This window comes from Bos taurus, chromosome 7 (assembly GCF_002263795.3).
Source record: "Bos taurus isolate L1 Dominette 01449 registration number 42190680 breed Hereford chromosome 7, ARS-UCD2.0, whole genome shotgun sequence".
Classification (NCBI taxonomy): Eukaryota; Metazoa; Chordata; class Mammalia; order Artiodactyla; family Bovidae; genus Bos; species Bos taurus.
Window position 1 is genome coordinate 26,079,569 of NC_037334.1, and position 27,508 is coordinate 26,107,076.

At 39.7% G+C, this 27,508-nt stretch overlaps 1 protein-coding gene across 5 annotated transcripts in view; it reads right to left on the reverse strand.

Annotated features, from left to right (window-relative positions):
* Window positions 1-27,508, reverse strand: part of CCDC192 (coiled-coil domain containing 192) — a 231,702-nt gene that overhangs the window by 62,862 nt on the left and 141,332 nt on the right. For all 5 annotated transcript variants that reach the window (XM_024995056.2, XM_059888695.1, XM_059888694.1 and 2 more), the window contains one exon: window positions 3,504-3,636. In XM_024995056.2, coding sequence (XP_024850824.2) covers window positions 3,504-3,636 — 133 coding nt within the window. The remainder of the gene's footprint in view (window positions 1-3,503; window positions 3,637-27,508) is intronic.

Below are 27,508 nucleotides of genomic sequence, written 5' to 3' on the forward strand. Positions count from 1 at the left end.
CACTCAGACGGTAAGTAAGTTTCCTGCTGTGCCAGTTTTATAATAAAGGTGTTTTTCTTTTCAGTTGAACTTTCCACTGACTTAAATCATTTATTTCCTTGGAGGTTATTTAAGTATGAAACCAGTGAAATCATTTTTATGTGTTTATGTGTTTAAAAAAAAAAGTTTGGTAGCTCACTGCTCCATCAATTTGAACATGCTTAAAAGTATCCCTAGTATTCTAGGGTATTCCTCTGATCAGAAGAGTTGAATGGCAACCTTTTATATAGTCTTACTTAGAAAATGAACCAAACTGAAAAATTGTGCACATTTGCATAGGAAGAGATTCTAATTTATTTGAACCCATCTCATTAATCTGCTCATTATAACTGTAGGCACTGGCTTGTAACTATAGAAGAGAAGTAGCTTTGTGTTAATGCAGATAACATGTAATTTAGAATCAGGGACTAAAGTCGTGATTTGAGTCCCTTTTTCCCCTCTTGCAATTTCACTTGTTACCATAAAACTGAACTTCAGAGTTGGCAACTACGATGTCACATGATGGAGGCTGCAAGGAGTCTCCTTTCCCAAAGTGGTTCACTCTATTATGGAGTCTGAAGTTGTACCATTGGACATTAATTTCTTGGGTCATGAAGGTCTTTTGTTCATCAAGAAGAATCCACTTAAAAAGTGCAAATACTCATGGATGGGTGATTTGTTAAGCATTTTATGATATTTTAGCTTGATCACTAGCTGAGAGGAGGTTGGACATGTTTTTTCCTGCAACAGGCTAGCCCTTCCTGTAAGACAGTGACCCAGTGTCTTCTCCCAGTCCAGTCCTGTACTTCTGGGATCCACCAGTCACAACATCCTCCCATCCCACCCTTAGTGCCTTCTGCCCCTTCATCCAATGGTTGGTGCATAACCAAGCTTGTCCAACCATACTTTCCCGCCTCCAGCTACAAAGATAGACTCGTGGGCTCGAATAAGCACCCAACCCAAGCCAAGACAAGGTGCCTTCTCATACTTTCCCTAACTAAAGCTGGTAGGAAAACACATGTTTTCTTCTTCTTCTTCTCTGGAGGAGAAATAAGTAGGGCAGCCCTTGGTTGTTGTGGCTATGTTTTCAGTGTTTCCTGACATCCCTCTTGAGAAAATGAAAGTCTCACTGCAGAGAGAAGCAGAGAGACACAGAGTTCCCTGATGGGATTTGAGTCCCTGAATCTATGAGACTCGAAGGCTGAGCATGCCCTTTCTTAGTTTGTCTGTGTTTGTGCCAGGAAATCACCCTTTCTTATAATCACGCAGTCATAAACTGTTATGGTTGAGGGTATCTGTCATTTGCAAACAGAGGTCTGAAAAACAAAAACTATCATTTTATTAAAGGACACAAGACTAAGCAGGAAAGGAGTGGTGTTCTGGTCAAGGAATGTGTGTGGGAGGTGGGTCAACCCTAATGGTTTGTGGTTAAATGGGAGCCATTGTGTGTTAAAGTTACCTACATCTTTTCAGACTTTACTTTCAAATCAATTGAGAGGTAGGGCAAGGTGACCAAAGTCTCTGAGAATAAGAGCTCATGTTACTCTGGGGCCACAAGAGCCTTGATAATAATTTCCTGGGCTATTGAACACAGGGTTAGGCTGTTTGGAACCCATAGGAGAGTAAGACTGTGCAAATATATGGTTTAAGAGCTTCAGGCTGTATGTCTATCTACTGACCCAGTTTCTCCAACATATAAGAAAAGCAATACATAGGTTTTATAGGGAGTCAGTACTTTCATCCATAATTAACCTTGGAATACTTGACTTTATTTAAATTTATATCTGTTCATAATACTTTAGTTTTTTTGTTTTTTTTCCTGCACAGGTAATTTTCCCCTGCTTTAGACAGGAATACAGAGACAAAAGTGGACAAAGAAGCAAAGGTGGAATTTAATGTTTTCTAACATCCCCCACAATTGTTATAGTCCTGGTAACCCAGTAGTATCTTAATTTTGACCTATCAAAATATCAAAGGGACAAAATCATCCTTAGATAGCAAAGGACATTATTTTTGTCAAAATGAGAGTAACAAGAATCAGATAACTTGCAATAAAATCTTTTTTCCACTAGATTCAAAGTTCAGTTGAGAAATTGAGAACTTCTCTCAGATGAGCAGGAAAATTTTCTCCAGCATCCTGTGCAATCATTGTCAACTTCCTATCATGCAACTGATTTGAAATCTGGCTATGATGCCTTAGAATAAAGACTTTTAAATGGATAATATTCTCTAATGGGTTTTACTCATTTAGGTTTCATGGTGGTAAAAGCAAATTAAGCTATATTGTTCTGTGGAAAGAGAAAACCATGTGTTTCAAGGTGATGGTGTCACATGCCATTTCCATCTAGGGAAAGTGCTATTCAAAACTGAAAATTAAAACCAAACTCATATTAAACACTTTCCCATACTGTCAGGATGCTGGGAGTGTCTCACTTTCTACAGCCACCACATCACCTACTTCCTCCTCCTCCACTATTTCCACGTTCCTCCTCTTTTTCCACAATTATTTATGAGTAATAGAGGAAGTGAGAGTAAGAACAATTGCATGTTCCTGGCTTTGCAAGAGTGCCGCACATCAAAGGAAGACATTCGTCCCAGGGAACCATAGTTTTGCAGGAGATCCACCAGGCAGAGTGAGATCTGCTCTGGGTGCAGAGAAATTGCCTCACTGCACCAAAGCTGCATAAGCACCCTGGGGTGACTGCCCAGGCGTGGCCACACACATCTAACCTGGGGCCAGGTAGCTTGCGCTTATTCTTGTGGAATCCGTAAATGTACTAATACCTGCTTCAGAGGTTATTCTGAGAATTAAATACACATGAGATGCTTAACAAAATGCCTGGTGTGTCGTATCAAATGTTAATTCATATTATTGCTGATGATGACAATCTGAGGGTCCCTGCCCCCTCCAAGTGTGTTTGTCATCTCTGAGAGAAGACTTTAAAGCATCCATACCAGAGTGGCTATTAACTTTTTCGGAACCACCCAGATTTCACCCTCAGCCCATCTTCCCTGCTTATTTCTGGCTGGTTAGCCTGTTGTTAAAACATTTCTTTTTCTTCCCATGCCCGTCTTGGCCTATCAGCCTGTCTCCACTTTCAGACAAGCCCTTCTCCTTGCCCCACTTCAGAGACCCACCCCTGGGAGCCTCCGGTCTTCCTCCCTGGGCCCTGTGTTTTCCTCACTGCCACCCAGCAAGACACTGATCAGATGTCTCACTCTATTCTTCAGCCCCCAGAGACTTTCCTTGAAGGAACTGCTTATTCATTCCCTGCTTTTCTCACAGCGGAAGCACACCCCGCCTGGAGCTCGCAGTTTGTGTATGTCTCTAATCAAGCAGAATGGAGATCAGGCCCGGCCAGCATGCAGCTGGCCCAGTGCGCTGCCTGGCACTGTGGCCTTGCTCTCTGCTTTGTTGCCAGGGAAGCTATATGCATCACCCAGGGCCCAGGGCCGGTGTGTAACTGTCACGTGGTAATACTGACCTCTAGGGGCTAGCTTTCCTTCACATAGAGTCTTGATCTTCTCATTGAGTTCCAGGACTGTGATGGCAGCCTCTTGCTTAGCTGTTGCCAAATCAGTCTGTAGCTTTTTCAGTTTCCTTTTGTGCTTTAGTTTCTTAAAAAAAAAAAAAAAACAGTTTCCATCACTAGAGACAGATGCATCAAAGGAAGAAAAAGAACTAATGATGTCTGAACAAACGTAGCCTTTAAAGGCCAGCTAAAAGAAAGAGCTCCGTGTTCACCTAGACCAAGTCCTGTTTGAGGTCCATGCTCTCCTGTCAGAGCACTGAAACCACCAACAGTAAAAGTCTGCTCTCTGCATCATAGTATCTTTCACCCTACTGAAGGGTTTTTATCTGGATCTGAACCTGTGTGTTGGCTGCTTATATAGAGAGGCAGTTAGAAAAGAACTCTAGTTGGCAGTCTGCATTTTATCATTGAAGTGCCAACACTGAAAAGCACCTGATTTTTTTTTCCTAGTCATTTTACCATTGAAGTGCCAACACCAAAAAGCATCTGTTTTTTTTTTTTTTTTTCCTCGTCTATAAGTAGCCTCACAGGAAATAGTCATAGCCTTGATTCTCTTGTCATTTTCACCTTAGAGTTTGCATCCAAATAAACTCTAAAGCATTTCCATGAAATATTGATGTTTATAGATATTTACTATGGTATCTATATAGAGAAAGTGGTCAGGGATAAGAATATTTTTCAAGAAATTGAAATAGCAAGGACAGGAATTCCTTACTATAAAATAATCTGATTTGTGACATTGAAACCTTTGAAGAAACTACATTAAGAAGTTGTTATATAACCAAAGGATTCCCGTTGAGACTGTATGACTAGGAAACTCCACTTAGGGTTCTCAAAATGGATTGATTTGTCAAAATTGCATTTCTCTGCGATTACAGAGAATCTGTTGTGAAAAGTGCTGTGTTGGCATTTTTGTGGTGCTGCCTTTCCAGTGAAAAGCTCACCTTGCCAAGTCTTTGTGGGCTGGTGGTAATTAGGAAGCCCAGAAAATAAACGGCTAACATTTCTTATCGGACATAAATCTTGAGATAGTGAGAGTAATGGTTTTTGCTCATCAGGGAAGACAGTGTTCCCGGATCTTTAAAAAGAGTAGACTCAAGCAGCAGGAGATCACTCTTTGTTTTGAGAGTAAAGCCAATAAAATCAGTTTATCAAAGATAGGATTAGATAGTCATAGACCTCAAGATTAGGACTTCCTGGAAGCTTAATGAATGGCATATGAACTGATAAAAGAAAATGCATCATTCAAAGGAGAATGGTAGTCTTGGAACGTCATTGAAGAGCCCTAGAAGAGCGGACGTGGGCAAAGTTTGCTCAGTCTGTCCAGGGGAGAGGTGCCCTGAGCCACAGCCATTCTACTAGAGGGGTAGTTAGCATTCATGTGCTCATTTCATAATGCACTAATTATGAAGCATCCTTTTGGTGTAGGACATGGTGCTGGCCAGCTGTTAAAAGTGCTGATAAGATCTCTGCTCCGTGTCACTAAGACCTTGCTTTCTTTCTGTGACTCTGTTCACCCAAATCCTTCATAATTTGCGTATTATGCAGCTTAGTTCAGGGAGAAATCAAGCTGATGAAGCAATGTAGATGCCTAAGTATTTGATAGCTGTGTTTCTCACAGTAAATTCAGTTGCCTTGTTACTCTACACCTCCCTCCCTTGTAAGTTGGTTTGCATCAGCTTGTTCAGAGAACCTCAACTCTCCCAAGTCTATGGTGCTCACACCTATGGAGGGACCTTTCCTGATGCTGCTTCAAGACCAGTTCCCTGCTCAGATTTTTCACATTTCCTTTTACCATTTAGAACTTTGGGGGATGGCAAGTGGGAGGTACGGTGTAGAAAGGAAGTTTTCTTTTCTGTAAGAAAAGAAAGTGGAGAGAAGGAGGGAAAGAATGGTAGGAGGAATTCAGAAAAGAGTGCTAATGAAAGTATCAAAAAAGAACTGAATAATATACATGCTCAAGTGTCAGGAATTCAGTGTACTGATAAGCACTGTTTACAGTGCTCTTAAATGTGTAAGAAAGTAAGAGGGGTTGATGGATGGATCAAGAAACTGATAGATAAGTGATAAATTGAAGATAACACAGTGTCAATTGTAGTGTCTAGCTATGAAGAATATGGGTGTTTACTATAAAATTACATCAACTGTTCTGTATGCTTGGAATTTTACATAATAAAACTTGGGGAGGAGAAATAACTAAGGATTCTGTTTCCTTACATTGTCCCTCCCTTAATTCTTAATAGATGGTATTCAAATTCTGAAATTATGTCACAACTATTCATGGGCAGATAAGTATCCTTCCAGAAACTTTTCTCAAAGTGGGCATTGACACAAAATAAACAAAGCAAAAATAAATGCAAGTTAGTGAGAACTGATGGCTGATCACTAGGAGCTGGTATGGTGTCACCAAGAAAAAGCTTTGGCAAGCTACATTTCCATTCTGACGGGATGGCCTGATGGACAGCATGCAGGAACTCAGTGAAAAGAGACAGTTCTCCTCAAAATCACTTAAAATTTTCAGTTTTCCAGTTAGACAACTCTTTAAAAAAAAAATTCATTTCCAGACCACCTTTTTGTTGTTCTCTTATGATGATTATATATTTTCTGTCTCTTATTATTGTTATAATGTCTATATATTTGCCTTATGATCTGAGAAAGAAACTGAGGATATTTAGTTTGGAGAAGACCGTATATCAGGGAATTATGATGGTTGACTTCAGTTATCTAAGGGGCTATTCAAGACAAGAGGAAGTTGAGTCAAACAGTATTGTTCCAGAGATAGTGTATGGAACAATGCATAGAAAACATGAGCAGGCAGATTTTGGCACAGCATGAGAAAGCACCCTCCAACAGTTAGAGCTTATATCCATAGCAAGATAGGATATGTTCTAGCAAAGGCCTCCTGCTCTGGGCACGATCAAGCAGAATCAGGATGAACATCTTCAGGCAGGCCCATGGTAACCTCTGGGGCCTGGGTCAAGAGGTAATTGGAGGTCTGACTCAGCCCCAGCTCCATCTGCCCCTAGCTGCCACCAGTCCTCCTGGGGCACAGCACTTGGATGAATGGACACCTCAGCCTGCGTAAGTCTCTAAGGTGAATACAGCTGTCAGGGACACTTAAGAGATAATTGTGGTATTTGTGAGATGTTGGTTAAGAAGGCCAAGAAGGCTGGTGGGTCCCCCAGAATTCAAGAATTATGTGACTCAAAACATGTAACATTATTATTTAGCTGTAAAAGAAAGGGAAGAGGGAATTTCAATTAAAAGTTGAATAAAGGACCCAGATTGGTTGCTTAAGATTTCTAGTGGAATCTTTTGGTTATTCAGATAAATTTTAAAATGGTTTAGCGTTGTTGTCTTTTTTTCTTTTATCCAGACAGAACTACTGTATGCTATTAATTCATAGCTTGAACTAAGCCCTTTGGGCATTTCTGAAAATTCAGTTTGCCAACATGTTTTTTATTAGTCATAGACATCAAATGATTTCAGTAACAATAATATTTTCCTTTGCTTTTTTGGCATTCTCTAGCCAGGCAACCCAAGTGTTGTACTTGAATCTACTACACTCTGTTATGGTCTCCCTAGTAACTAGGAGCTCCCCTCGGTGATTACTGAAAGGATAGGAAGGCTTTATAGCTTAGAGGTAAATTCCTATTACCTTGCTCTTTTCCTACTTCTCCTACAGGGTGGACAGAGGGAGGAAATCATGTATTTGTGCAGTGTTTTGAAAAGGAAATATTTATCCATATCACATTGCTGAATAGCTTACATTATACCAAGTCAATGGGATTTAGGAATAATCAGGGAACTATTTATAGAAGAGTTACAACACAGAGTTGCCAGCACGGTTTAAAATTTCTTAGTCTTTCCACACACTTCGAATCATGGCCTTGAATTCTAAAGCTGGACCTTGTCAATTCTTGGCCATGAGAAATTAGGCCAGACATGACATCGCCAGACCTTAGATGCCATTTCACAGAGTTGGTGGGGATTAAATGACACAGCACATAGATGACAGTGCCCAATGCTATGCTTGTAATGAAGTGGAATGTCTGTCTGGTTTTTGTCATTATTCCTTGAAACATACCAAGGATAGTCTAAACTAGCCACTAAAACGCTAAGGATCTTCTCTAAAGATGACTCTGTCACACTTTACAAAAAATATACTTCAGTGAAAGCAAGACTTGTGTCTTGTCTTTCTTCTCTTCCTTTTTCTTCCTCTAAATTAAGTTTTCTGCATGATTGCATTGATCTCTTCCTCACCTTGTGTGGGTAGACAAAACTTAATGCCCTGAAACAGACACGCAAATAGCTTTGATCCAATCTCCTGCCAGAGCTGGCCTGATGCCTAGGTATAGTAGGTGGCTGCCTTCCTGGAAAGATATGAGGGTACTTTAAAGCCTGACCTGTTGCTTCCCATGGAATCTCTGTTTTGGGCCTGCCAGAGCATAGCTTCTTCCCACTTTGAAATCTACCCCATCCAACCCACCTTTATTCACTTAGAGAGCAGATGTAACAGATGTGCTTTATCTTCAGGTGGCCACTAATAAAATGCTTGCTACCAAGAACATATAAGAGAATGATCTGAATGCAGAAGGTATAGGTAGGTTTCTCTTTTCATTTCTCTTCTAATAACCCATCATTAAGAATGCAACTATTAAAAGTGTTAGTAGCACTTGGATATAACTCAGTTTAAAAATCAATTTCACATCTCTTATTTTGTTTTGTATTTATACTTCCTCAGGTGAGTATTTTAAAAGTTCAAGAGTGATAAATATGTGCCATGTATGTTTCTTCCTACTCTATGGCAAGCCTTTCACTTGGGGATTCTTTCACACTGGGTTGCATATATGGCTTCTTAATCCTTAACCTGCACTTCCAACAGCACTGCTCATTGATGAAACCTAATTGTCATCTCTATTAGTGTCTCTGTTTTGTAGGTGAGAAAGCTGAGGTCTCAGAGAGCTTGAGTAGAGCTAATCATGCCCTCTTAGTAAGGAAGTAGCTAAACTGACTAGAACCAAGGTCTTTTGATTCCAGATGCTGATTTTCCTTTTCAATGCTAACATGAAGCTTCACTAATCAGGAGCACCATTAATTTGTTAGGTTTGTAAAGGTGACCTTAGATAGTCACAGTGAGTAGAAGAAGAAAGGCAGTATAACAGACTTGGTAATAAAAGAGTAGCACTGAAGTGTGATGGCAAGGCCTTTATAGCATGGGTTGCCATGGTATCTTTTGAGAACCTTGTGAAATAAAGGAAAGATTTGATGAACCCTGCTGCTGCTGCTGCTGCTGCTGCTGCTGCTGCTGCTGCTAAATCGCTTCAGTGGTGTCTGACTCTGCGCGACCCCATGGACTGCAGCCTACCAGGCTTCTCCGTCCATGGGATTCTCCAGGCAAGAACACTGGAGTGGGTTGCCATTTCCTTCTCCAATGCGTGAAAGTGGAAAGTGAAAGTGAAGTTGCTCAGTCGTGTCTGACTCTTAGCGACCCCATGGACTGCAGCCTACCAGGCTCCTCCATCCACGGGATTTTCTGGGCAACAGTACTGGAGTGGGGTGCCATTGCCTTCTCCTTGATGAACCCTACTAAGGACTATCTGTGTTGGATGTTGTTCTTAGCCCTCCTAGTGATTCTCATCAGTGTGTCCTAAATTGACCCTGAAGATTGTGATCATTATGTTCTGTTGATTTATCTGAAGTGACAAAGGGTGAATCAGATGAATCTTTCTTACAAAATACTTTTAATGAAAGATAAATCACAAATGCAAAGTGTAATTTAGTCTTATTTCATTTGCAGGGGAACTAGCTTATGCACAAACCCTTAGGCATCATTACAACCTTGACCAAGAGCCAGGCCCCACGTGACCACCTTTATAAAAAGTCAAGAGAGTCAGACATCAGAAATCATAGCTGATACTTTTCAGTTCTTTGCAGTATCCCTCCTTTCTAAGTAGCTTATTTTATGTTACAACATGCTTAGGAATACATTTTAATTTTGTTTCCCATACCCAGAGGGTTTGGAATTTCTAATAAAAAGAAAACAAAACCCCAGTAATTAGACAAAAATCTTGACTCACTACTGGGGAAGAGTTTACCTACAGTTTTAGCCAAGTCTCATTTCTTTCCCTCTAAAAAAATTACTAGAGACAGAGATGGAATTTGCCAGTAGATGTCCTAGTTTCTAGAAATGCTGTAATAAGTGTTTATGTAAGAGAAGGTAAAAATAAATACCAAATAGAGAAAAACTTTATCTTGGCATAAATTCCAATGATAAGGTAGAAATTTTTAACAATAAAATTATCCAAAAGTTGGGATTTGTTTCCCTAAAAGATAGTAAGCTATGCTTCCTGTGGTTTAAAGGTCATTGTTGAGAATGTGCCAGAGAAAAGCTAACACTTACTGATCACCTATATAATATGACACCATGATCAAGTGGGATTTATTCCAGAAATGCAAGGATGGTTCCAAATTTGCAAGTCAATCAGTGTAATACACCACATTAACAAAAGGAAGGATAAAAATCACAAGATCATCTCAATAGACACAGAAAAGTATTCAGCAAAATATAACATTCATTCATGATAAAAGCTTTCCTCCAAGTGGTTTCAGACGGAACATATCTCAACATAATAAAGGCCATTTATGACAAACTCACAGATGACATCATACTCAATGGTGAAAAGCTGAAAGCCTTTCCTCTAAAATCAGGAACAAGACAAGGATGCCCATTCTAACTCTTAGAATTTCTTAAAGTGAGAAGTGTCTAACTTCTGATCATGAAGATTTGAGCCATTGGCTCACCCTCAGTACAATTAAGGAAATCAGGTAGAATCACTGAAACTTAGATGACAGATTTGGGTGCAATAGTTGAAAACAAATGACCCACTTCTAGCATTTTAGAATTACATAAGTAGAAGCAGAGTCAAAGGACATAATTTGCCCAAAGTCACAGCTAATAAAATAGAAAAAATCAAGACTCCAGGCCAGGTTTTCGCACTTTCCATCTCACTGGTTTTTCCTACTCTATCATGAATTTTTTTTTTTTTTTTTTTGGCTGTAAGAGCTGAAGGGCCAGGGAATTGGGTGCATGATCGGAACCTGGAACAGTAACCAAGATCCCCAAGTCCTAAGGTCCACTGTCAAAAATAGCAGTCATTGTATAGGCAAAGTGAAAGTGAAGGCGCTCAGTCGAGTCCGACTCTTTGCAACCCCATGGACTGTAGCCTACCAGGCTCCTCTGTCCATGGAATTTTTCCAGGCAAGTACTGGAGTGGGGTGCCATTTCCTTCTCCAGGGGATCTTCCTGACCCAGGGATCAAACCCAGGTCTCCCACACTGTAGACAGATGCTTTACCGTCTGAGCCACCAGGGAAGTCCATTATATAGGCAACTTTCCCTTAAAAGCCTCTTTATACAGAAACACGAAGTACTGGAATCTTGCCATTTTACATGATATATGAGGGTAATTGTATATGATATGAGAGTTACATTTGATAGGAAGAATTTTTAGGTGCTTGAGATCCTGCTAACTTCAAAGAAATAAGCTAGACCAATCAACTTGCTTTCATATAGCATCAGGCTATCTGTACTCAGTCAAACAAATCCATTTCTGAAATTAACGAGTACTGCTTGTACATTCTTTCTTTATGTGAGCCTAACCCTGCCTCGACAGTCTTACCAGTAAACATTAATCAGGCTGACAACTGAGATTTTTGAGGAAGAACCTACAGTGCAATAAATAAGTTTTCATTAGCTGAGCACAGCACAGAACAAAATTGAGCGTTCAGTAGATATCATGAAAAGAAAAAGTAGCCAGCGCTTGCTCAAGCCAAATCTACTTTTGGGCCTTACCATCCGAAATCACACCCTGAGAACAGAGGGAAAAGTGCATCGTCACACCGAACAGAGCCTGCTAGGAAGCTGTGTTTCAGTCCAGCCCTCTTTGGTGACAGAGAAAGCCCAAGGGGCCAAAGCTGTATGTGAAGCAATTTCGGCTTGTCAGCCCCACCTCTACAAGTGTTGGTAGCATTGGCAAAGAGGCGTAATGGAAGAGCACAGAAGCCAGAGGACAGAAAATACAGGTGGTGAAAAAGAATTCCTATATCTGCTTTATGACAGTGCTGCTAATCTCCTCCAACATGATTATAAAAATAATGAAGAGCTTTTTCTCTGCAGTGACTTTGTAATTGGGCAGATACGTGTTTCATTTTCTAGTGCTCAGCACTCCTTTTGAATTGACTAAAGCTGCCTTCTGGGAAAAAAATTGGTAGCTATTGGCCATCTGTGACTTATCTTGAATCATAATGCAAAGGCCTGTGTTTGTGGACTAGAAAATTAAGATCCTGAAGCACCAAATTGCTTATATCATCTTGAAGGGTTTTTCTGTGTGGTAAAGAACCTAATTAAGTTAACCTTCCCAAGAAACATCTCTTTCTTTCAGAAACCCCACTCTTCTCTAAGAGTGGTGAAATTACAGGGAATATAGGCTCCGTGAGGACAACTTAACACATCATAAGGAAATCTAAGTAGAGAAAATGAAATTATCATAAGAGGAGAAATGATTCTCATATAACATGAAATAACTTTATACAATGTTTAAGAGAAATTAGAGAACATACCACAGTAGGAAGTTCTGTGTGATGTGTATTTTCTCCCCATAAAATACAATGTTTTAAAAAGCTGTGGCTTTCTTAATGCAAAATTAAAACAGCTTTACAGCAGAAATTTAAGGTGAAGTGGATTTGACCTCATATAAAAATGTATTAATATTTATAATGTTAAAAGTAAGTGTATGGGTGAATGTTTGTAAATTGCTGAGTGGCATTGTATTGACAGTGCTATGATTATTTTAGGATCTTCATTCTTTATAAGTAGAACCTCTGAGATGGTGATCCTTGTCAGTGGATTATCAAGCAAGGGCTTTACAGTGATATCTATTGGTTGAATATTCTATGGGTGCAATTAAATAAGCAATTTGTCTAGTCTTTAATTTTTAAATTGCTTTAATCTGGTTTATGTCTGGAAACAAAAATAATTTCATAAACAGTAAGAATCTGAAGTCAAGTTTCTCCCAAAGAAAATCTAAAATTTCCAGTGAGGCTTATTGCAAGCCACATTTGACAGTTAATTTGACTATGCGCATGTAAATGCATATGGAGAAATCACCAGGAATTAAAGCATTGAGCTTGACTCCTAGCACAAGTCGTGGTTTGTCTTTTCCACTCTTTCACTTGAAATGGAAGATTCTCTTGAATGTTAAATTGGTCAGACAATACAAATTCAAGTGGAGAGAATAAATTAATGAAGCAGTTGTTAGGAAGTGACAACAGAATCAATGATCTTCATTCACATTTGCTGAGACCTAAAAGGTCTCATCGTAATTGCACCCCACTCCAGTACTCTTGCCTGGAAAATCCCATGGATGGAGGAGCCTGGGAGGTTGCAGTCCATGAGGTCACTAAGAGTCAGACACGACTGAGCAACTTCACTTTGACTTTTCACTTTCATGCATTGGAGAAGGAAATGGCAACCCACTCCAGTGTTCTTGCCTGGAGAGTCCTAGGGACAGGGGAGCCTGGTGGGCTGCCGTCTCTGGGGTTGCACAGAGTTGGACATGACTGAAGCGACTTAGTAGCAGCAGCAGCAAAAGGTCTCATCTAAAACCTCAGGCAGTGTCTAATAGTTCAGTAATTATTGCTCCCTGAGCATTCTCTTTTCTTGATTTTCCTCTTCTCAGTTCCTTCTTAGCTATCCACGATAATAAAGAGGAAGTCACATGTAAAACAAACTCAAAGAGGATACCAGGAGTCACTAAAATTGTGTCCTAGCCTTCAGTTAGAAAAATCGAGTTCCTCAAGAGGCTGTAGGTATGTACAGTTGATGTACATACTCAGTTGCTCAGTCGTGTCTGACTCTTTCTGACCCTTTGGACTGTAGCCCGCCAGGCTCCTCTGTCTATGGGTTTTCCCAGGCAAGAATACTGAAGTGGGTTGCCATTTCCTTCTCCAAGAGATCTTCTTGACTCAGGGATTGAACCCATGTCTCCTGTGTCTCCTGCATTGCAGGCAGTTTCTTTACCTGCTGAGCCATGGGGAAGAGCAATAATATGGTAAAGACTGGTTTGAAGACCATTTGAGGAGTTGGGTATTTTGAGCCAGCTTAATATAGGAATGTTGGGATAAGATTTTTTTTTTTTTTTTTTGCCACACTGTGTGGCATGGGGAATCTTAGTTACCTGACTAGGGATTGAACCTGTGTCCCCCACACTAGAAGTATGGAGTCTTATCCACTGGACCACCAGGGAAGTCCCTAAACAGTTGATACTCAAATAAATTTCAAACATACTATCTTGATAACTGTAGATATAATCCAGCGATCAAAACTGAAGTGCTTTGGAGTTCATTTTTCCAAGAGCTGCAATGCAAGGTCACTTTGAGGGTATCTTTGCAAAGACATTTTACAGTCCCCTCCTCAATTCTGTTCATATTCTTGATATCTTGTGAATGTGTACTGATGATGCCTGGGTGATAGATGACCTTTTATCTAGTATTGGTGACATTGTAGTCTGTGTATTTGATGACAAGAAAACCCGTGCTTCCAATACTGCAACAGAAGTTTTCTTTGCTTTCTCTAGCTAAAACTTTTCAATCTGAGATCATCAGCTTAGTTTCTCCCTTCGGGTTTTTGTGCAGTTTCTGTTCTTGACCACAAGGGCAACCTATCTCATAAACCTTTAAAGAAGACCCCCAAGAAATAGCAGTGGTTTGCCACACCAGAAAACTTCCATACTAAAGGTGTCAGTCCTGCTCTATGAAGGTGACTGAGCATTTGGGGAAACATTAGGCAATATTGTAACCTAAATTTAGTTTCACTCCTTATATTCTAGCTGTAATTTTAGTTAAACTTTTTTGGCCTTGTCCTCTATTATTTAGAAAAGCTATCTCGTTCATGTCATGAGGCCACATGTCATAGATGGTGAGATAGGCTATTTGGATTCATGTATAGTTACTTTCAGTAGTCCTTAAAACAAAAGTTTAATTTCAGAATCTGATGTATATGAATTAACTTTTATGCATGCAACATGATGTTGCAAAGGCATAACCCACTGAAAGAGGCACTGTGAATAATTATGCAAAGACTCAAGGCGGGGGTTCTGGGGGAAGGTGTGGCAGTGATGGGAACTTTTGCTATGTAGATATTTGCAAGTTTCAGACTGCATACTTTAACAAGTTTAGACAAATGTCTCTGCTGTAAGACAAGTCATCAGGTACAGACTGTTCCTTGCTTTTGTTGGACTCAAGAGTTTGTCTCTCTCATTTCACTCTCTAGCAAGGTACTTCCTCTAATTCCATTAAGAAAGCTAGCAGTGAAAAGATAGCACATGAATCTAAACTTCCAAACGGGAGTCTAAGTAGTCTTAGTCTTGGAGTCCTGTCTGGTAGACCTCTAAGCCTGTTCCCATCAACACACCCTTGTCTGTGAGATAGATAAGGATAATGAATAGGGAGGGGAATGGGTGAACTGGGCTTAAAGCTACTTGCCTCATCTTTTTGTAGAAACTTGTGGTGTCACACTTTCCAGAGTCTGAGATTGATTGTAAGATTTAGGGATAATCAGATGAGATGTTCATCAGCAACAGGTTAAGATTTCTCAAGTTAGACAAATGGTGAGTTGTCTGTTCTGGTCCTGACCCAGAAAACCCCACAGGAGCCATATTTGATCAATGCTCCTTTAGACTTGAACTTCCGGGTCATCCTTAGTAATAGTGAGGACAACATTGGCTTCACGGAAGATCACGAGATCTGGAAATGTCATGGCCCCAGAAATGCATTCTTGTGACACCCTGGACTGAATCTGATTCCCCCCCAGCTCGCAGTTAAGAATGAATATCAGTCAAGGTTCTGTGAAACTGAAGTTCAGGAGGTTCATAACAAGTAAATACTTCTTGATGATCTAAAAGAATGAATAAGGCCTTCCCTGGTGGTCCAGTGGTTAGCATTTTCAAGGTGCTTTCAAGGCTAAGGATCAGGGTTCAATCCCTGGTCTGGGAACTAAGATCCCACAAGCTGAGTGGTGTGGCCTAAACAGAAAAAGAATGAGTAGATTGAATAATATGCTCTAATTTTGCTCAAATATCATGTGTGGAAGTGAAAACTGACATCTGCTTTCTCTAATTACAACTCTATATGCCTTTTCTAAACTAATAGTATCAATTATTGAGTCACAGATGCACCTGGCTTTTCAACTGAAGGTTTTTTTTCCTTTTAATTGTGGAAAACACACATGGCATAAAATTTATTATTATAACCATTCTAGATGTGCAGCTCAGAAGTGCTAAATATTTGTATATTGTTGTGCAACCTATCTCCAGAACCTTTTTATTTAGCAAAACTGAGACTCTTACAACCATTTTCCCCTCCTACTTTCTGTTCCTATGAATTTGACTAAGTGGAATTATACAATATTTGTCTTTTTCTTACTGACTTATTTCACTTAGCATACATCCTCAAGGTTCATCCATGTTGTAGCATGTGTCAGAATTTCCATCCTCTTAGACTGAATAATATTCCCTAGTACATGTGTATTCAATTTTGTTTGTCCATTCATCTACTGAAAGACACATGTTGTGGCACCTCTTGACTCTTACGTGGAAGACATTTCTTGAAATAGCCATCATAGTAGTACAGTAATTACACTACTTGTCTTTCCTAGATAAGCTGAAACTTTTAATTATAAATTGCATGTTCATTTACCAAAAATGTTTACTGTTTGTTGTCAACCAAGAACATTGGCCCCAAAGTAAAAATTCATTTAGAAGCTATCTCATATACTCTTTTCTTTAAATTTTATTTTAATTGGAGGCTAATTACTTCATAATATTATATATATTCTTAAATGATTTTGGTAAGACAATTTCTATCACAGATGTCTAAATTAGGCATTTCTTTTATGTCAGACATAGGGCCTTGATCCTTTTTTTTTTTTATCTAAAGGAAAGATCACTAGTACTCCCAATATGACTTACAACTGTTAGGAAATGCAAAACCCCACTGACAGACAAAGAGGCCTGGGATCACCAAGCAGATATAGCTCAAGAATGCAGTAACCTAAGAAATAGGTAAATTTTGATAGTGATTGTTAGAAAAGAAGTTCAGAAGAACAGATGCTTATCAGACAAGCTAATTTAGTGATGAGCCTCTCTGTTTCATCTGCCCTTTTGAAAAGGGGCTGTTAGGGCTTCCCTTTCTGCTCTACAGGTTGACATCTACATATCATATATAGCTGAGGAGCTTTCAAAAAAGTACATCAGCTCAAACCTCTCTCCACTTCCACTCAATCAGAATGGGAGACAGTGTGGGTGTGAGGTTGGTAATCTGGTTTTTAAGCTTTCTGGTTGCTTCTGACGGTAACATCTGTGTGGACTGACCAAAGGAGAATCTAAGACAGGATGCTGGCCACAAAGACAGTATGAGTGTCCTACGGACATTTTTGTGCTCATATTCCCGAGGCCAGGCAGTAACGTGAGTTGGGGAATTGGGACAGCCCCAACTACTGTAAGCTGTAGATGGGAAGGTTTCCATGGGGTTCAGTCCACATAACATCTGCTATTTTTTTTTAGTTGACCAGTTTCAGCTGTAGAAAGAAAGGGACTAGTTCCAACCAATTGGAACAAAGGAGTGTCTGGTTTTGGAAATCACGCTACCCTATGGCACTTCACTTAAGGAATTTATGAAGTGCGTTGGCTTCCTTTCTTAGGGTAAATGTGAAGACAGGAAAGTACCAAAGACACCAAGCCATTCAGCGCTCCAGTACTCCCTCCTGCCAGACTTGGAAAAAAACACCCCAGTTCTTCGGGTTTCTGAGCTCCCTTGAAACCCTTCGCAAGTTATAAAAGCTAAGGAAAATTCCTGTACCTGCTTTCACACTCATTGCATTGTTCAAAGTTATTTCATCAACTTTTGTAAGCTTCAAAGAAATCTTACAGGAAAATTCTAAGTTCTGTTCCTACGTCTGTTCACAACACAGTAATCTGAGGTGAGTGCCTTGATACTCATACTCTAATGACACATGGAATTTTTAAAATCACCTCAGGGTTTACATGTGGATGAATGAACTCATCCTGATTAAGTGCTTTGAGCCTCAAATATTCACGGTGAGGTGGGGAACAGATGCTATGAAAAGGACACTTTATGAAAATCTCCTTTTTTCAGTTTAAAAGTTATCATTTGTTTTTCTTTTTTAAAAAGTCCTTCAAGATTTTTTTTAAAGGAAACCGTGCTTCTTAAATCCCTTGATAATCCCAGTGTGCACTTACACTTACACACACACACACATACACATATGCATGCGCACAGCAGAAAAGAAAAAGAAACGTCATTTTTGTGGCACAAAATGCATCAAAAATCTTTGCTGGCTAGCCTAATTTTTGTGCATTATTGGGGGTGGGGGTGGGGAATACCATATATGACCTCAAAGTAGTTCAGTGAATTCCAGTATATGAAAAGGAGGAAACTTAAACTATCTAAAAAAGACTTAATGTGTGGTATAGTTACTAGATAGTCTATAAACGACTATATAAAATATAGTCATTTGTATTGCTTCTGTTTACTTTTTTCTGTCTGAAACTGGAGTCACACTACATAATTTTAAGGAGAGAAAAAAAGATAACTAGTCTCTTCTCTATTCTTTTCTCAATCTCTTTATTTTCCAATGTGATTGTAATTACTATCTTCTGTGATAGAGTAAATGAGGGAAAAAACTGTAAATTAGATAAGAAATTATACAAGAGGTGGCATTTCTATCAACCTGGGAGAGCCAAAGAGCCTATCAACAAGGGTTGAATGTTTCTCCTGGACTAATCCCAATTTTCCAAGTACATAAGCTACTGGAAAACTTTTTGGTCTAAGACTTTTGAGAACATATTTTTCTGACCAGGTTAAATGTTCCAAAGTAGATAAAAGTTTAAGAAAGAATGAAGCTCATTAGAAAAAGCTGGCTTTCTGAGATCATCAATAATAATTTACTTCCACAAACATTATCTGCTAAGTACCAGTCTAAACCAGACGCTGTAGGTGCAAAGATGAAACATCATCTCCTCTCTTCAGAAGCTCTTGTCTTATGAGAGAAACATATACAACAAAGTTTCAATATAATGTTTGTGACAGAGTATGTATAGGATCCTTTGGGAGTACAGAGGAGGGACCCTTAACCCTGCCTGGAGGGCCAAAGACAGTTGCCTAGAAGATATATTGCCTTAACTGAATCTTTAAAACATGAATAGGAATGAGATAAGTTAGGAAGAAAGGGGTACATAAAAAGGGCATTCCATTATTTACAAGACTGAGGTTCATAAACATTGTCTATATAGAAATCCTCATGAAGTCAAGCTCAAGATATCAAGTTAAAACCATGAAGGACAGACTGGATTATGGATAATCTGTTATGTCGTTCTGGGAAATTTGGGTTTTATCTTCCAAAGAATGAAAGAATTTTAGGCTTGGACAAATGCAAGCTATAGATCACCCTCATGGCCTGAGGTGAGTAGAATTTTAAGGGAGAGTGTGTAGATACAGGGATTTCAGTAGAAAAGCATTTCAGTGGCCCTAATGAACTAAAGAGTAACAGGAAGACAAAAATATTTAGGGAGCAATACTTCAAGTGATTGACTCTGTGTTTGTGGGGTGGTTTGGGGTGGGGACATTGGTGGAAACGGAAGTATCAAATTCCATAATGCAGTGACTCAGGTGTGATGTCTGACACCCAAAATTTAGCGTTGGTAAGAATTACCTAGTGAACTTGTTAAAATAGCAATCCAGACTGGATCAAGATGACAGATTGAACTGGGGACACGTTCTTGCCACTCAAGTCATATGGTTAACACAGAAAAATACATTACAGATATAAAAACACATATAGAAAGTTCCAAATCAGAAAAGTGAAATATCTGGGTCTGAAAAATGCAATGGGAAGTCAAAGCAACTAATCTTGAACAGGAGTGGAAATGAAACAGACAAACTTTAGGGGTGGGAGTTGTCATTGTCAGTTAGAAATAGTCAGACCTTGTAACGCTTGTGCACAGTAAGGAGCTAGAATGAGGCTCTTCTTCCCTTAAGCTAGAAGGGGCTTCTCAATTGGGAAAAATGGCTAAAGCTACATACCTACCAACTCAGGGACAATGCAAGAATGTAGGAAATGGGTGCCAAAGAGATAGTCTGGAGAAATATGGACCTCAAATCCAGCATCCATGTATGCTGTGTGATTCTGATTCACACTTATCTTCTCATGCACAAGCTGTTAGCCACAAATATTTTGTAAATGGTTCAGAAATAATGAGTTCCAAGAGGCAAACTTGAAACTGAGTGTTTGGAGCTCCCATTGAAGTCATTCCCACTGAAGCTGGGATGCTCCCTGGTGAAATCACAAAGCACAGAAGTTGACTTACTGCAATGAGAGAGAGGACGTCCGTGTACACAACAAATAGAAGAACTCATACCCAGGAATTATTGATAATAGAGGAATCAAAGGGTTTTTAATGTTCAAAAATAAGTTTGAAAATCTTATGACAAGAATAAACCATTATAGAGAAAAAGAAAAAAAGTATGCCAGAGAACCAAGCAAAAATTTGAAAATAAAAACTATGATCATTGAAAAATGTGTATGTTATAACTATGGAACAGATATAGCAGATAAGAGACTTAGTACATTGATAGACAATCTTGGGATTCTTGAGAATTTACAGAAGTGATGGGATGGGAAATATAGAAGAAAGCTTAAGAAACATAGTGATTTGTGTTTTGTGATTTTGGTCTACGAGCTTATGTTCAATGGGAATGGCTTCCACAAGCGCTCCAGACACTCAGTTCCAAGTTTGCCTCTTCTGGAAACCCTTGTGTCCCATCATTTCTTCTTGAATGTAAGTCTAACATGTTCTCCAGAAAGAAAGAAGAGAGAATGAAAGAGAAGCAGTACCTGAAAAATGGTGGGAAAATTTCCAGAAATTAAGATGCAATTTTTTAGACTTAATTACTTTGAGTTCTGGTATGAAAAGTTAAAAATGGGCGTCTTGGGTCCTATTCCTAGAGATTCTAATTCACCAAATGCTTATTGTTGATACTGTAAATATTTATAACCTTCAGAATCTCTTGACAAACCTAGAACCTGTTCTTGGGACGCAGAGTTCTCTGGCCTCCTGGTTGGTAAACTGTGAGACGCAGCAATAGCCACACAGGCATGTGGGCTCAGGGCAAACCATTTTATATAACTGGGATCATATTGAAATGTTGACCGGAAGGATTTAGTGAGAGGGCAGTGAGTAGTTGAGATTCTGAGATGCCGAGAGAGAATTGGATCCAAAACCAGATGAGTGTTTAACCCAGAAGTAGGTACACCTATGTGTGTGGTGGTAGGAAGGTGAAGAGTCTGATAACCTTTCTAGAATAATTCTTAACTCTAAAAGATGGGAAATACAGGAATCAAAGCACTCCCTAGTGCTAATCCCTATGTATAGTCTTATTTGCAAACCACTAAGACCAGTTTAAATACAAAAAGAATTTACTGCCAAGAAACTTGGAGAATTAAATGGACTAGACACAAGGGAGACTTTGCAGCAGCCAGAACTGCAACCAAATACTTGAGAGAAGTAGTTCACAGTCGTGGGCAGCCCTTCACCGTGGCACTGAATGATGGATGCTCCATACAGCTTCTGCTACTCTGCCTATGCTGCTTTGGAAATCAGAATTTGCTCCTGCCTCTAGGAACCATCCCTGATCTTTTCTGTGCATCTCCAACTCCCAATTGACAGTGCAGAGAATGCATCTTGTTGGTCATATTCCTTCACTCTGGCTGCATGTGAGCCTGGAAAGTTATCTGGCCTGCTTGGCCCAATGGCTCTGCTTTTCTTTGCTTTCATTTCTTTTTTTTTTTTTAATTTACTTATTCATTCATTTATTTGGCTGTGTCGGGTCTTAGTTGCAGCCCTGGGGATCTTCACTGGGTCAAGCGGAATCATTCATTGCTGTGAACAGGCTCCAGAGCATATGGGCTGTTCATTGCAGTGCGTTGGCTCAGTTGCTCCATGGCAAGTGGCATCTTAATTCCCTGACAGGAGTCAAACCTGCATTGTAAGGCAGATTCTCAATCACTGCACCACCCTGCTTTTCTTGAAGACCTTCCTACATAATGGAGAATTCCCTCAGCTTAGGTAAAGGGACTGGAGCTCTGGGCAGCTCAAAAATTCCCACCGAGATTGCTGCTGCATCCCGTGGAGCACCTTTGTGGGAATTAGTAAAAGGTGCCCCACGGAGATAATGGCATCTTTATGTTAGCCATGAGAATATTCTTTTGAGATAATTTTTAAAGTACCCTTTCCTGAGTCAAGGTGCTCAGCCAGGTGAGCAGGATGTATCTGGATACTAGTCCACACTTCCCCTCAGCTGGAAGTCCTTGTTCACAGAATAACCTGCCCAACTACACGAAATGTTCCTGATGGCTCTACACCTGCCAGAGATAAGGGGATTAAATGCGATCATGAAACTACATCACAGAAGAGGCAGACTTGGGCAGTAGTATTGATCCTACACTGTATAATCCACAAGGCTTTTGTTTTACAACCAGCCTTAAAGCCATAAACTTTCGCTTCACAGTCAGTTGGCAAATGTTATCAGAAAAGGTGGATAAAATTCCCTTTTTTTCTCTCTAGTTGTTGCTGTTTTCTGAGTAAGTGCAGATGTCTGGCCAACTGTAAAAAGTTCAGGTGATCTTATTTTGACTCAAGATTTGAAGGGTCTTATTTGGGTTTTTGGAATCCTGTCTTGAGACATTGTTTACAAGAAAATTTTGTTAGCTGAGAAAAGCCTTAGCTGTCAGCTTTGATTCAGGGTAGGGAATAGGACTGACTTTAGGAAAATGAATTACTGAGGAGATGAAGATACGTTTCCTCTCCCTCCACCTTGGCTCTCTCCCACCTCTCCTGCGTCTTGTGTTTCTCTAACCCAAGTCATAAATTAATCATTTGGTGACATTTTGATTTTTACAAGCTGAAGAAACTTAAGGCCAAGAGGATGAATCTTTAATGATGGAAATTAGGTACTGCTCGGAAGAAGAGAAAGGTTCTCTCAGGGCTAGTGAAATCACAACTTCCCAGGAAAGCCAGTTCTTTCTGTATTGTCGTCTTCCTGAGGCTGACTGTCTTCCATAAAGTCTCCAGAACAGAGGTGAGCCACGGCTGTGACTGCCTAGGTCAGAGTGGGCCCCTAGTAATAAGCCATATGCAGTTAGCGTCCAGCCCCTGTGGTTGGGCTTTGGCCGGGCCAGGAGTGCCATGAAGGTGAAATAGTAGGTAGAAATCCTGGCTCAAATGCTAGGCACAAGAAGGCAATCTGCACTTACGACTTCCAAATAAATTCAAGGTAAGAGATAAATAAGTATTTTTAATGTTTACATAGAAGCTCTTATCTCAGAGTAGGCTGTGAATTGCTCTACTGTATGTTCCAGCTGCCACGTGAAATTTACGTAACTAAAGTTTTCCTAGTTTCCACAATGGACACTGCCTTTCTTCCCAAAATGAACTGTCTCTGAAGTCACGATGAGAGTTGACTCGGTGTTTTCTCCATGTGAGGCACTATTCCCCATGTGAGCACTTTACACGTATTAACTTCTGAGAATCTTGTAAGAATTCTACATGGTAGGGACTCTTATTAACATCCTTATTTTGCAGTTGAGGAAACAAAAGATTGGCCAGTGTGAATGACAGAGTTTAGGGAAGAGGACATACCTACTAAGTGGTAGACATAGATTTTGAATCCCAGAGGCTGACTCCGGCTTTGGACTCTTCTATGCCACCATGGCTCCAGAAAGGAAAGTGACCCAGACTATCCAGGGAAAAAGGATGAAGGCCAGAGAAGCAGGGTCAGATATGAACAGCCAAAGGAGGAGGTGAACGTAGATTGAGAAAGGAAAAATATAGATGTGGAAACAGACTCAGAAAACCAGGGAATTCAGAGTTGGACAAAGACTGAACTCCTCTGTATTCCATCTATTGTGAAGTTCTTTCATGACCCTCAGAAAAAAAGAACAGAGAGTATATGACTATGTTGAGGGTTTACTACAGACCAATTCAAAGAGGATGCAGAAATGCTTGCTAGACTGTAACCATGAGAAAGAGCCAATGTCTTGCTTAGGAGCAAGAAAACAGCTGTCACTCAACAGTTTGTTTTTTAATTAATTCATTTATTTTACTTTACAATATTGTATTGATTTTGCCATACATTGGTATGAATCTGCCATGGGTGTACATGTGTTCCCCATCCTGAACCCCCCTCCCACTTCCCTCCCCACCCCATCCCTCTGGGTCATCCCAGTGCACCAGCCCCAAGCACCCTGTATCATGCATCAAACCTGGACTGGCGATCTGTTTCACATATGATAATATACATGTTTCAATGCAATTCTCCCAAATCATCCTGCCCTCGCCCTCTCCCACAGAGTTCAAAAGACTGTTCACTACATCTGTGTCTCTTTTGCTGTTTTGCATACAGGATTATCATTACCTTCTTTCTAAATTCCATATATATGTGTTAGTATACTGTATTGCTGTTTTTCTTTCTGGCTTTCTTCACTCTGTATAATAGGCTCCAGTTTCATCCACTCATTAGAACTGATTCAAATGTATTCTTTTTAATGGCTGAGTAATACTCCATTGTGTGTATGTACCACAGCTCTCTTTTCCATTCATCTGCTGATGGACATCTAGGTTGCTTCCTTGTCCTGGCTATTATAAACAGTGCTGTGATGAGCACTGGGGTACACGTGTCTCTTTCGATTCTGGTTTCCTCGATGTGTATGCCCAGCAGTGGGATTGCTGGGTCATAAGGCAGTTCTATTTCCAGTTTTTTAAGGAATCTCCACATTGTTCTCCATAGTGGCTGTACTAGTTTGCATTCCCACCAACAGTGTAAGAGGGTTCCCTTTTCTCCACACCCTCTCCAGCATTTATTGCTTGTAGACTTTTGGATTGCAGCCATTCTAACTGGCGTGAAATGGTACCTCATTGTGGTTTTGATTTGCATTTCTCTGATAATGAGTGATGTTGAGCATCTTTTCATGTGTTTGTTAGCCATCTGTATGTCTTCTTTGGAGAAATGTCTGTTCAGTTCTTTGGCCTACTTTTTGATTGGGTCTTTTATTTTTCTGGAATTGATTTACAGGAGTTGCTTGTGTATTTTTGAGATTAATTCTTTGTCTGTTGGTTTGTTTGCTATTATTTTCTCCCATTCTGAAGGTTGTCTTTTCACCTTGCTTATAGTTTCCTTTGTTGTGCAGAAGCTTTTAATTTTAATTAGGTCCCGTTTGTTTATTTTTGCTTTTACTTCCAATATTCACTCAACAGTTTGACCATCCAATATATGGAAAAAGAAAATCAATTTAAAATGAAAAGGAATAAATGTGTTTAGTGGGGTTATTAAAAACCAATTACAAGTGTATGTTGTCCTCTTCAAGTTAAAAATAAAACACAGCTCAAAAGGCCAGATCTCCCTCACTCACTTCTTATTCAGTTCAGTTCAGTTCAGTCCCTCATACTTCCTATGATTTGATCCTCCCGTGATGTTAGAGATGTAAAACTCAGGTCTTAATTAGCCTCAGTAGTGGCTCCAGATTTCTAGACAAGAGGCTCTGGGGCAAGTAATCCAGCTGGCAGGGTGGGGCCAGGGCACTGGTTTAGACCTGTGTTTGTATGGAAAGCACACTGTGTTGTTAGCTCATATTTTTATCTGGGTGGCGTGGCGGGGTGAGGGAACTTTGCTCTCCAAGCTACCCTTTGCTGCTGTCACTGATAAGCAAGCAGACTGCAGAAGAAATGTTTCTAGCCTCCCAACCGCTTTCTTCAAATCTTCTCTAGTAAGTTCAGAACATACGTATAAACGCATGTTGCCCAAAGACAAATACCGTTTCACATTTCCTGACCAGCCGTTCCAAATGCTCTAGCTGTAGACAGCTTGTTCACTTGAACCCTTAATAAGGTTTTTTTTTTTTTCCAGAAACACAAAACACATTGTCCAGAAGAAACAAATTCATGGCACAAAACCAAAATGAACAACATTTATGTATTTAAGTATATATCCATTCCTATTAGGATCCTACTCCTGTTTGAATCTGAATTTCTAATGGGAAAATGAAAATGGGGACAACTGAAGAGTTAGAAACAAAGAGACCCACAAAAGAAACAGTCTTGTCAATGCCAATTGGTACCTGTCTTTAAAAATGTGAAAGAGCCCCTGTTTGAGTTCGCTGAGTCATACAGCAAATGCCCATTAGCGATCCATTTTACACACGATAGTGTATATGTTTCCCAGTTACTCTCTCCATTTGTCCCACCTTCTCCTTCCTCCCACACCCCTGTGTCCATAAATCTCTCTGTGTGTGCATCTTCATTGCTGCCCTGCACACAGGTTCATCGGTACCATCTTTCATATATGTGCATTGCTGCTGCTGCTGCTGCTGCTGCTAAGTCGCTTCAGTCGTGTCTGACTCTGTGCGACCCCATAGACGGCAGCCCACCAGGCTCCCCCATCCCTGGGATTCTCCAGGCAAGAATACTAGAGTGGCTTGCCATTTCCTTCTCCAATGCATGAAAGTGAAAAGTGAAAGTGAAGATGCTCAGTCGTGCCTGACTCTTAGCGACCCCATGGACTGCAGCCCACCAGGCTCCTCCATCCATGGGATTTTCCAGGCAAGAGTACTGGAGTGGGGTGCCATTACTATTCGATATTTGTTTTTCTCTTTCTGACTTATTCACTCTACATAATAGGCTCTAGGATCATTCACCTCATTAGAACTGACTCAAATGCATTCCTTTTTATGGCTGAGTAATATTCCATTGTACATATGTACTACAGCTTCTTTATCCATTCACCTGTTGATGGACATCTAGGTTTCTTCCATGTCCTAGCTATTGTAAATAGTACTGCAGTGAACATTAGGATACATTCATCATTTTCAATTTTGGTTTCAGGGTATATGCCTAGTAGTGGGATTGCTGGGTCATATGATATCTTTACTCCTAGTTTTTAAAGGAATCTCCATACAATCTTCCATAGTGGGGCTATCAATTTATATTCCCACCAACAGTGCAAGAGGGTTCCTTTTCTCCACACCCTCTCCAGCATGTATTGTTTGTAGATTTTTTGCTGATGGCCATTCTGACCAGTGTGAGGTGATAACTCATTGTAGTTTTGATTTGTATTTCTCTAATAATGAGCGATGTTGAAAGATGTGATCACAAAAGGTTTACCAACTCAGTCTCAGAAGGTATTTGAGTGCTTATCGCCCAGCCTATCCTGTTTTTTTAAAATCAAGCTTTTATATTTTGCCAATCAGAAAGGTACATAAAAATCTCATAGTTATATAGACTTATTTTAATCTAAATACAATGGTGCATAAAAATCTCATAGTATTTAGACTTACTTTAATTACAAGGGAAGTAAAAGATTTTTTAAAATATTTTATGTCTATTATTATATAATGTTTAAATATTTAATTTTGCTGGTTTCTATGAAACTCATATCACTAATGTTGTTCTATATCTTTTTAAAATTGGAGGGTTTTTTTGAGAAATACTATTAGCAAAAGATGCTGCTTAGTCACCATTTTAATTTCAAGTGAAGAAACTCATTGGAAGATGTGTTAATAATAGAATTAAATGAGAAGGATAATTATGATTTTATGAGACGGGCTAGGAAGCAAGAGTTTCTAAGCAGAAGTATGAGAAAAAGCATAACATTAAAAGTATGGGTTGGAGAGTTGAACCTAAACTTTAGTCCAGGGAGAGGCAGGAGGGTCTACTCTACCTGGGTTTAAGAGAGGAAAGTTAGAGTAGCCCGTAAGCTCTGTGGTATGAGAATTTTGGGACATCTATATGAGGAAAGGCTATGTAAAAAAAAAAGTATTGGGTCCATCCT